The sequence below is a fragment of the Canis lupus genome, chromosome 7 (genome assembly GCF_048164855.1).
Source record: "Canis lupus baileyi chromosome 7, mCanLup2.hap1, whole genome shotgun sequence".
Classification (NCBI taxonomy): Eukaryota; Metazoa; Chordata; class Mammalia; order Carnivora; family Canidae; genus Canis; species Canis lupus.
In genome coordinates, this window is record NC_132844.1 from 6,324,941 (window position 1) to 6,337,189 (window position 12,249).

The window sequence follows — 12,249 nt, forward strand, 5'->3', positions numbered from 1 at the left end:
AGGGAGCTGTTATTCCTGTTACTTATGAGAGCATAGGAAAGCAATATTGCATACCCTTGAGAAGCTCATCCTACCATCAATGGGGCAAGATAGGATTTGTTTCCCCTCCCCTCCTCCTTGGCTACTCCAACCCCCATCCCAGAACAAACAAATTGGGAGAGAGCTCAGTGGTAAGAAAGATCCCTTTTTAATCTATTAGCAAATAAAAAGCACAGCTATGGTATGAGGTAGGCTCAATATTAGCAAGAGAAAGATATATTTGTTTAATAGGTGTGTTTGTTTCAAAAGCATCTTACTCTCCTCTCTAGGTCCACTGAGGGGCATACTAACTGCATTTGACTAACTATGAGCTAGGATCAAGTAAGAAGGGCAGAGGGGTCAAACTGTGTATGGTAAAGGGTACAGGGGATGGTACTTGTTGGCAAGGGAGACCAAAAAGAGAAGTCCTTTTTTTTACTTTTTTACTTTTTTTTACTTTAGTATACACGCTCCTGTATACTGAGTGAAGGATGGACTCTAGGTTGACTGGATGGGAAAATAAAATGTTTTTCAAGATCTAGAACTGTTCTACAGTGCAATATAGTAGTCTCTAACCGCTATTAAGGACTTGAAATATGACTTATCTGGGTTGAGATGTGCTGTACATATAAAGTACATGGCAAATTTTGAAGACTTCATATAAAAAATGAACTGTATCTAATTATTTCTTTATATTGATTATATGTTTAAATGATAATATTTTGGATACATTGGGTTAAACAGAGCATATGATAATCATTAGTATTATTCATTTCATATTTCTTTATTTTTATTTATTTATTTATTTATGATAGTCACAGAGAGAGAGAGAGAGGCAGAGACACAGGCAGAGGGAGAAGCAGGCTCCATGCACCAGGAGCCCGATGTGGGATTCGATCCCAGGTCTCCAGGATCACGCCCTGGGCTAAAGGCAGGCACCAAATTGCTGTGCCACCCAGGGATCCCTCTTTATATTTTTAAAATGTAGCTACTAGTATATTGTAAATTACATATGTGGCTCGTGTTATATTTCTATTGGACAGTGCTACTCTAGACTGCATATAAGAAACAGTTGATAATAAGATTTCACAGCCTTATAGACATGACAAACATAGGTCAGGGGTCATATGAGGTTAAAATATAACTTGTTTAGTAAATAGATACTATTTTTCACATTTGTCAAACTATCTTTTAAGAGGATAAAGTTCATATTAAATTCTACCTTTAGGAATAAACTTTCTAGAGATTGAGATGAAACTATTGCAAGAGTATTTACACTATTCCAAGAAAATGTAGGCATTTTCAACTTTACTCCCAAAGAAAGGGATTTGATATGAATTTTGTGGACTATAGAAAAATATATTCAAGAGATATTAAAAGCACCAAGGGGCAAACAGGGTTTTAGAGGGATAAAAGAGATTTTATTTTCAAAAATTTTCTACCTTTGTTTTCTAATCTATTTTTTCACTAGGGTCTTAGAAAACAGGAAAGAGGCAGAAAGGTACCGCTAGTAATATCAAAGAGGGTCGTATTAGAGTTTCTCTGTAAAGACATGTTAACTGACTCCAGGTGCTAAGAAGAAGGTGGCTTGGGAGACAAGATAACCAAGGGAGAAAAAAAAATCTCAGCAGAATCTTAACCTCACCTTGTGCTCGGCAGATGTTCCATGGACATAGTGGTGAGTTCCTAGGCCTTGCAAGGTGCCCAAGCCTCCTTTAGCCATATTTACCCAGGAACTATCTTCGATGGTGGAGACCAGACTCCCTGCAACCATTGTAAGGCCTGAAGTATTGATTGTCAGTGTTCGCTCAACGGATCTGAAATAGTTCAGAATTCCTAAACAGATTCGCTGAAACAAAGAAAGACCGGGTCAGGACTCTGCCCTTTGCTAGCCCTACAGAACAGAGTAAAACTGAATGGGGCCCTAGAAGTTGGCAAGACAACTCCATTGCTGAGAAAGAAACATACCACCCCTAGAAGGCCTGATTTTGTGAAAACCAGAACAAAGAACAAAATGTAAAAATGCATTGCTACTGGAATAGCAGGAAAGCCACCCTAGTAGACAAACAAATATTCCAGGTGCCTGAAGCCAGCATGCCATGCCATACACATACCTGCAGCTCCCTGATTCGCAGGTGGCGCAGATACAGAAAGGATAGGTAGGTCCCTCTCATCAGGACAGGACCCCTATCACTGGGTCCAGTCCCATCATCCAAACCCAGCAGTTGGAGGGCCACTGCATAGCTGTACCTTTAGCAGGCAAAAAAAAAAAAAAAAAAAAAAAAAAAAAAAAAGAGAATAAATGCTTTTCACCTCAAAGTGGCTCAGAAAATTCATATATACCAAATGGAAGTCATTTTATTTAACTTCAGGGAGTTTCACAGTAGTGCTTTTTTAGAACTATACTAGAAGAAAAATACTCTCTCTGTATAAATATAAAAAGAAATTTCCTTAGCAATTGCTCTTGTGAAAAATCCAGTCCTAGGGTGAAACATTAATTTAGTTGTCTGACCTGCTTTAACAGTCTTGCTTTTATTTCAGCTTCAAATATTTTTGAGTTAACATGTAATCTACCTATTAATCAGTCACTCAATTTTCCCCACAGTGTTTAATCCATTTTCTCTAGTCACCAATAAAATGATTTAATTTTACCCTTTCTCTTTTTTCTGCTTGACAGGCTTATCTGCATGTTGGCACAGACTTATTTGTGCTAGGTCATTTTCATTTTGTTCCATTGAATGGTCATCTTCCCTCATATTTTCATTCTATTAAAAAAGTAGCATTAGTTGAATTACATAATCATTTGCAATATTACCAACAAAATCACAATCAGGTCACCACAAAATTAAATCCCGTGATCCAAGGCATATTTAGATGAAAAAGCAGAAGAGCATCCTGATCCATTGCAATGTGGCATATGAAAATCTGGATTTCTAAAATTAATTAGAGGTTACTGTTTTTATTCTTATTTAGTCTTTGTTTTACAGAACTATTCATAGCTTTTAAATATCATCCCCCAACACACATCTTTTACATGATTCACTTACAAAAAGTTGATACATAGATTTGTAGATGTTCGAAACCTTGAGCATCTCTAATCTAGTCTTGTTCTGGCCTGAGAGAGATCGATGGATTAAATGCCTCTTTCTACTTTTCAGCTAAATGATTTAGTTATTTAAAGTCTTGATCCTATTTTCACACGTGTAAAACAGCATAATAATAGAAAATAAGTTGCTGTGAGAATTAATGCATAATGATTGGCACCTCATAGGTGCCCAATACATGCTAGTTCTCCCCCTGGCCATGGATTATAGTAGTCAGTCAGCTCTCTAAGGATCTGTCACAGAATTCATGGTTTATGTTTATTTCTACAGGTATTTTTCCTGATGTCAAGCAGGTTGAGGTACACACACAGAGTCCTAAGGGAAAACTGTGAAGGTGATATTGATGAATGAACCTGCCCCTGACCCTCTGGCATCCCCTTTCTTAGCTGTCCTCTCTCCTGCCCCTGGGCATATACCCGTTCTCATAACACATAGCCTTTCATAGTAGTGCTGATACCCACAAAAACACTGAGTGGCAACAAGTTAGGTTGGAACCCCACTCTTTGGGTTACTTATATTCTAATAGTTGGTTTTTGGAATTCCAATAAGTCCTTGTGGCAAAAACTGCTGATTGCTCCCCAAGATCCATTTTAAATGCAACTCTTCCTACAGTAATTAAATATTTATCTTGGCACCTGGCCACCCAGATGGAGATGACATTTCCAAGCCTCCTTTGCGTCTAGGTATAGCTATGTGACTAAGTTCTGGACAATGGAATGAAAATGAAAATGCCATGTGGCAGCTTCTGGGAATTTCCTGAAGTGGCAGCTTCTCACCCTTATTGTCCATCCTGCTGCTTAGGACATGAATGTGACAGCTGGAGCTCCACCTCAGACCAGGTGTTGATCTCAGGTATGGAAGCCACATTTGTTGGAACTCCAGGATAGAAAGAGCATGGATCCCTGAAGACTTCATGCAACAGTCATCACATCATGCCAGCTCTGTACTTCCTACCCCTGGATCTTCATATGAGGGAGAGAGAAAGAAATTCCCATTTCCTTTAATCCTCTGCTATTCTCTGTTTAATTATGACCAACAGCTAAATATAATTTTGACTAATAGAGTACCCAAGACTCTAAAGATACACTATTGGCATTTATGATAGGCAGTGGAGAGGAAAACTTGGGACACGGATATTAGGAAGAGTAAGTGAGAGAGAAAACTGTCTAATCAAGTATCATTAAATGGCTTCCCATTCTGCCTTTGGGACAGTTAGCTCCTTAAGTGTGTCCATTGGTGTATTTCCATGTAAACATCCCATAGCTGTAGGACTGGAAAAGGCCGTAGGAGATGACATGGTGCATTCCTGTTCTTTGATACAGAAACACACAAGATCATCATCCCCAAATTAAGAGAATATCTGTTATTTTAAGAAAATCTGTGGGAAATCATTTGCTCTATGAGGGAAGTTGAATTTTAAGTTTCTATTTCGCCCAGAATTATGGGTAAGAGGGGCTCTACTGAAGATTTTTGCCTCTCAGGCCTCTGGGGCTCTTATCTTGCAATTCAGCATTGCCTGGCATGACTCCAGAGGGCAGGCTCAGTACCACAGCCTTTCTCTGATGGGACCGTGACTCTTTCAGCTGCTTCTTAAATTACCCAGAATTACATAGGAAGGAACAGAAAGTGACATCAAGTTACTGTGAAAGACTCTATGAAGTTTATGACTGAATAAGCCCACAGAAGTATTGCTGGACCTGTAGGCTGCCGGGAAGAAAGGAAGGGGGCACAACAGGGTAGGGTGAGTAAAGGGAGAGAGCCCAGCACCTTCTGGAAAAAGAGAACCAGCCACAGCCCACAGAGGTAAACTGCTTAGGAAACACCCAAAGTGCACAACTATTTCCCTTAGAGGACTGGACACAGTGCAGGTAAGTAGTGGGGCTGACCAGAAACCAGAATGTCAACATCACCTGCGTTTGTTCCGTCTTCCTAGGTAGGTAAATCCTCTGACATTTACTCTACCTGGTGGCTAGGTTTTTGCCAGCATGGTCTTTGCTAGTATTTTGACAGTTCTGAGATTTCTACTGATTGCAAATCTCATTTTCTTCTGGGAAACTGGCAGGGGCAGTGGAGTGGGAGGTGGAGGGAGGGAATAATTAGAGGGAACAGAAGTCTATAATGTATTTCCCACCTCCTAAATGTCCCTACGGCTTATTTGTGTATATCTACAGAATAAAAAGACTAGAAGGATAGATACCAAATGTTAACAATATTATTGTTATATTTGGGTGGCAAGATAATGGCTGATTTTTATTTTCTTCCTTGAACTTTGCTATATTTCCCCAATTTTCTTTGACAAATACATGTCATTATTGTCAACAGAAAATGTTTGTTTTTTAAATGTTCTATTGAATTTGGTGATGGAAGCCAGCCAAGAAGTGTTTTACATTTCCCTGAACTTCTTGCACACTGGAACTACTATATACAACAGCACTTTTGTGAGGGCACACCATGGACTCATTATATCTCTGGAAATGGAGGGGAACAGTAACACCGAGAGGGGAAAATGGCTATCTTCTTTCCCTCTCCTTAGTGTGGCCAGAGAGAAGCAAAAGCAGAGGCAAAAGATACAGTGGTTTCTGCCACTGCAGCACTCCATAAAGTTAAAGAGCAGTGACCAATTGAAACCATATCCTTAGAAATATGATGGTCAGTAGTAGTATTTAATATCTCTACATAAATAGCCATTTTAATGAACAGATGTTTTCTTGGGGAATGGCATTGAACACAAGTAAATTGATATAATACAAGTTTGGGAGGTTTGGGAGGATGCACTCAGGGCTGGCTGGTCTCTTCCTTCTGATTAGGATTACAGTTAAATTATTTTTAAGGTTTTTTTTTTTCCAAAAGATATCCCCCAAAATGTAGTCCTTGTAGACCAGAATTATTTCTTTTAGTTATAGATGATCTTCAATTAACAATTATAAGAAAATTTGATATTTCTTCCTTATCCCCCAAACCCAGATCTTTAAGAGAATCTGGAAAAATAATTGTGTGTAAAGAAATGAGTAGCTAGCCTTACAGGCCAATGGTAAATAAAAGGCAGTTCAAACTGTGATAGAAACATTATTCAATATTAATAAGTTCAGACAAACATATTCAATATTAAGATGCAAGTTTTCTTATAATTTGCTGGTTGGGGGAAAAATGGTAAACCACTTTGGCAAGATCTATGGAAACATTTGAATGTGCATGTTCAGTGACCCAGAAAATATACTTCTAAATATCTAATCTAAAGAAACACACATGTGCCCAAGGAGGAATGTACAAGAAAGTTCAGTAGGAATGGTTTCTAATATGGTAAAAATGGCAACAGGTATCCACAGGGAAGTGTCTGTGTGATCTGTAGGAAATAATAAAATATAATGCAGCCATTAAAAAGAACAACAGAGACAGATTTCTAAGACATACTGTTGGGTAAACAAAGAAAGTTAGCTAAGATATCCATAGGGTAGGACAGATCATTTGTATAGAAAACTAAAACACAAAATTTTATTATATACATATATATTTTTAAAATTAGGACATATGTTTGAATATAAATGTACTGATAAAGTTGAAGCAATAATAGTGGAGGAAGTGAGGAAGTGGAATGGGGGCCAGTATTGGAATTCCTGTTAGTTAAAGTTAAAGCATTAACAAAAATGGAGAAGGAGAAGTTGTTTATATATTATTTCTGTAGCTTAAAATTAATTTCCAACAACTTCTTAGGGAGAAAAATGGTAACTTGACAGTGCAAAAACCTAGCAAACATCACGAGCTACATGACATATCAAGTTTAACATCCTCAGCAATAAATCAGGTTGATAGCATCTGCCCCAGATACGATCTGACAAGAAGGGCACTTCACCTCTGGGGTGTTCGTCCTCCAAACCTATAACCTCGGTAGACATGAGAAAAACATCAGGCAAATTCAAATTAGGGAATGTTCTCTAGGTTGCCTGGTCAGTACGCCCAAAGACCATCAGGGAAAGACTGAGACAATAGCACAGATCTGAGGAGACTGGGAAATATGACATTTAAAGGCAGTCATAGTAGTGCAAAGAAGACATTAATGGAAAAACCAGTAAATTCCAAGTATCATCTAGTTTAGATATCAGTAATGTACCAATGCTGGTTCCTTAGGTGTGGCAAAGTAATATGTTAATAATAGGAGAAACTGGACAGGAGATTCCTGGGATCTCTTTGTACTCTTTGTAACTTTTCTGTAAATCTAAAACTATTCTCAAATAAAACGTTTAAAAAATAAAATAAAATAAAATAAAATAAAATAAAATAAAATAAAATGTTTATTTTCTAAAAGATTCCCTAAGGAAAGGCTACTGGTAAAGAGTATTCACTGAAAACTGACCAGAAACTGTCTCGTGGTTGTGCTATAATTAGTGCTTACATCCTTCAGAGCTGTCAGAACCGACTGTCCTATGAGGTTTGCTTTCCTTCATGCAGAAGGCCCTTAACAAAGTTTTTTTTTATGGGGTTATTTATTGTCACTTGCCAACTTCAGAATCAAAATGCTGGCCACCGTATGGATGCTAAAATTCATACTTGACTGCTACATGCTTGCAAAATAGTCACAGAGCTTTAAAATTCATACCCATGTTCCTGTGACTTCTTCATCTTCCATCTTTAACTTCATCCTAATCTCATCTAGCTAGTATTCAACATTTAGAATAGCATCCGGATACTGTAGAAAGTGCCTCTTGACCAGAGCAGAAATACATAAGGAGGTCAGGTCACAAAGTAACGCCCACAGAAAAATGTGAAGGGAAGTAGAAACCCATGGATGGTTGCTTCGGGATTTTCTTCTTCAAACACTGTGCTATTTTCTATTCCCCGCTTGGAAAGCTCTTCTCTAGTGTGGCTGACTCCTTCTCATTCATCAAATGTTAGCTCAGAGGTCCCCAACTCTGAAAGAGCTTGGTCCATCTATCAAAGGGTGCTTCTCTCTACCCCACTGCCTCCTGTCCCTGTGGTTTTCCTCATTGCACCCACAAGGTAGAGAGGTAGATGTGCTCTAGTTCACCTGTTTATTGCATGTTTCATTCCCTGAGCAGCACAGCTCCTGGCACAGAGGCAGCATCTGTGTAATAGTCACTGAATGAATGAATGAATGAATGAACAGGAAACTTGCAGGAACAAGAAACAGGACACTAACAGTAGGGTAATTTGGGTGGGCTCTGTGTCTCTCCTCAGGCTCCATCTCTGAAATCTATAGGTAACCTAAGTCTTTTTAGGATCTGTTTACCATAAATCAACTTGAAAAATAGGTGCTCACATTTTTCTCCCTTTGGTCAATTCTACGAACAACATTTACAAGTCAGTAAATAGCCAGAGGAAGTGGTTTTCTTTCTCTCTCTCTCTCTCTCTCTCTTCTTTCCCCCTCCTATTTAACACTGGGCAACTGCATTCAAAACAGACTTTGGTGAAAGCAGAGACTGCATTTCATCATACCCTGACTTTCCATCTCATCGGCAAATGGAGGGAAGCAGCAACAGAGAATGACAGGAAGTGTCAGTTTTCCCCACTGTGTGGCTGGGCTCCTCACACTGTTGCTTAGGGTTTTCTGCCTTTCAACACCCACCTGAGCCATCATCTCCTGGTCTTGCCCTGCACTTTCTGCTTTTCCATGATAACCTCCTTTGTCCTCTGAGTCCCCATGGGCACTGCTACATCTCTGGCCTGCTGGCCTAGCCAGATCCCGGACCATCACTTCTCAATGACTTCAAACATGAAGCTCTTCACTTCTGACTCCCTCTTCTTTTGCCTCCTACCTCTCCTTTACTCATATTCACCTCTTTTCCCCCTCATCTGGCCTCCAGGAATTTAATTCCCCCATTCTCCTAGTCAAGGAGGAAAACAGACTTGCGGTGGCCATCAGATATTAATACCAGAATTCAGGTAAGGGAGGATTATATCAGGATCGACAAGCACCGTCCAGGATCCTAGGAGCAGAGGTCTGGGATGCCTCTGCCTTCAATGTCCTCCAAGCCTTCCTACTCCCTACCTCTTTCCCCTTAAGTTTGGTTCAAGAAGCAAAAGAGCCAGATGTTTTGTCCCCTTGCCAGTACAAGGTCTTCTGGGTGACATAGACTTCACTGTGAAATGGCAATGGGATAGGAAAGATGCTGTTTTTTGTACTCTGGAAAGATGCAAGCTGAGGAGTGTCACTGGTAGTTGTGTGCCCTGGCAGGGAATCCAGAGGCCAGGTAGATCCATTCCATGATATCCTGGATCTGTGTCCGATCTGTTTGGCCAACTCATTTTTAATTAGATTCTCTAGATCCTTATCTAAACAGGTTGAAAAGTTGTAAAAGTTGTGGTGTGTGTGTGTGTGTGTACACATGCATGCACTTGCGTTTTTGCTTCCAACCAATCTGTAATTCATTTAGGTTTCACTTTCTTCCATAACCAGCCTGGGATGATGGACCATGGCAGTGCTGGCTTCTCTCTCTAGCATTCTACTAAACTTCTTGATGCCTTCGACTTTATGTATAAATTATTACAATTATTTTTAGGGGTGAAACTAATAGGATTACTATGTAGATTAGGCTCACTAAAAGTCATGCCCTCTTACTTCAACTGGGCCCTCTAGCTACATGGTCATCCTTATATTCTTTTCTCATTGGTGGCCCTCTGGCATTTCCCACAGTGATCCACCTCCTCACATGTCACTTTAATTTTCCATCTCACTAATGCAGACATCCTCCCCCTTCCCTCTCTGAAACAACCAGGGCCAGGGCCATTTACAAGCTACGACATCTTACCTTTTTGTACCCGACAATTCTATATATCTCATTCACCTCAAGGGAAGTAATGCTATTCTCCTTTTCTCAAAATTACTCCTTCAACTGGTTTCTTCATCCCATCCCTTCCTCTTTCCCAGGTCATCTGTTTCTCAAATTTACCCCTTCATATCTTCCATCTCTTGTTCTTCTTCACTGCCCATTCCTCCCAGACCATAAACACATTGAGTATTCCTATCTTAAATAAGCAAAGAAAACAAAACTCTTCTCTTAAAGCAATGAATAAACAATAGCAGATTATTTTAAAATGTTACAGTATCATTGTAAAGAGAAATATCCAATAGCTTTGTGTAGAAATTGCCTTTCATTGCCAAACTTTAAGCCTATCCTATGTAGTAGCTATCTAGCTGGCTTCCCTGCCTCCAGTCTCTCCCCCTTCCAATCCAACTAATACCTTGCTGCCACATCAATCTTGCTAAAAAAATAAGGCTTTGTATATGTCACTTCCCTTGTAGGATAAAGCACAAATTCCTTTGTCTGAAATCTATGGGCATTCACAACTTGCTCTCTCCTCCCCCTTAAAAAAACTTCTCTTCCCTATATTTCCACATGAATCTTTCACTCAACCAAGTTGATCTTGAACATTCCACAGTGTCTTCTCTGCATTGGTGTTCATGCTTCCTTCCTAGGATCTGCTTCCCTCTCCACCACCACTTCCCTAGGCCCGACGATTCCCTCAAGCCCAGTATAATTTCATTCTCCTTCAAGAGGCTTTTCCCAAAAAAATCAACCCTGGGGGGACCATTGTGCCTCTAAACACTCACAATGTTTAACAATTGTCCAACTCATTTGGTGTTTATCACTAGAGTGTGCAGCTTTGTATTGGTATGTAAGTGGTTAGTGTATGTCCCAGCAGCAAGATCTTATATAACACCTTTTTATGTCCCTCTTTTTAATTATCATTTAGTCTTTTTTATAATACAAACAATCCTGGCTGGTTAATAAAGCTTTTATGGGGAGAGTCTCTGAAAGATTACCAAAGTAAATTTCTAAGGTCTACACATAGGTAGTGAGTTGAATAGAAAGGCATATTGGTTATTTCTTCCTGTCGTACCTGGTAGAGGTTGATGTTGCTATAAATATTCTCCCAGATTTGATCATAGTTGCATTGATGCAAACCCTGGGAAGCCACAAAAGTTGGATGAGATGGAGCCAGCATGATGGTCTTTGCAGCGTGGTCTTGGAGCACTTGCATTACTCGTTCAGGGCTGGAAATCTCAAGTAGAGCAAGAGGAAAAGGAATGGTTCAGAAAAGAGTTATTCCCTTCTTCTCAGCAAGAATTTGGTCATATAGACACAAAAAGAAAGAAGCTCCAGGTGGGGCTTTATTCAGTTAAAAAATAAATAACATCAGACTCAAACATCATGATTCCCTTATGTGCATCCATTCAACATCATAAATATTTAAATTTAAAACTCTGTGACCACCCTCTAAACACAATAGCAGACTGTATCCCTGGAAGTGCTGTGGCATCAATGAAAAGATAAACACCCATCGTTTTGGATACAAACACAGTTTGCTATTAGGAAACTCCAGGAGATGGAGGAAGAGGCAGCTGGGTAGTGTGAGGAAAGTGCAGGCTTTGTAAGAACACAGGCCTGGGCTCATATCTCTGCTGGAATCCTGACTTCAGCACATAGAGCAGAACAAGTCAGCCTAACAGGAACACTAATGATGTCTTTCCCAGGATTGCTGCAGGAATGCCTGGCATGTAGTAGGTACTGAATAAATGTTCCTTTTCCTCTTCTGGGGGTAAAGGATCAAATAAGAGTCCCAGAGTTGAAGTTCAATGGCAGTGATATATGCATTATGGTATTTCAGTCATTTTAATATCACAAGGAACTTCAAGTATCATTTAGTCCAATCCCTACCGAAACTCCAATGGCTTTTTTTTGTAGAAGTAGAAAAATTCATCCTAAAATTCATATGAAATCTCAAGGGACTCCAAATAGCCAATGTAATTTTGAAAAAGAAGAACAAAGTTGGAGGACCCACATTTTCTAATTCCAAACCATATTACAAAGCTACAGTAGTCAAAATGGTGTGGTACTGGAATAAATTGGGCATACAGACCAACAGAAAATAGAATAGAGAGCCTAGAAGTAAACCTTCAAGTATATGGCCAAATGATTTTAGACAAGGATGTCAATATATTCAACAGAGAAGGGACAGTCTCTTCAGCAAATGATTCTAGGAAAACAGGATATCCACATGCAAAATAATGAACAATAAGCCTCTTTTGTACACCATACACAGAAAATTAACTTATAATGGATTAAAGACCTAAGCATAAGACCTAAAACTATAAAACCCTTAGACAAAA

The 12,249-nt window shown here is 39.3% G+C and overlaps 1 protein-coding gene across 1 annotated transcript in view; it reads right to left on the minus strand.

The window, feature by feature from the left end:
• LOC140636531 (uncharacterized) overlaps positions 1–12,249 on the minus strand; it is a 139,374-nt gene that overhangs the window by 107,380 nt on the left and 19,745 nt on the right. The window contains exons 10-13 of the mRNA XM_072831833.1: positions 10,980–11,141; positions 2,671–2,783; positions 2,133–2,268; positions 1,664–1,867 (exon numbers count right to left, since the gene is read on the minus strand). Of these exons, the coding sequence (XP_072687934.1) occupies positions 1,664–1,867; positions 2,133–2,268; positions 2,671–2,783; positions 10,980–11,141 (615 nt within the window). The remainder of the gene's footprint in view (positions 1–1,663; positions 1,868–2,132; positions 2,269–2,670; positions 2,784–10,979; positions 11,142–12,249) is intronic.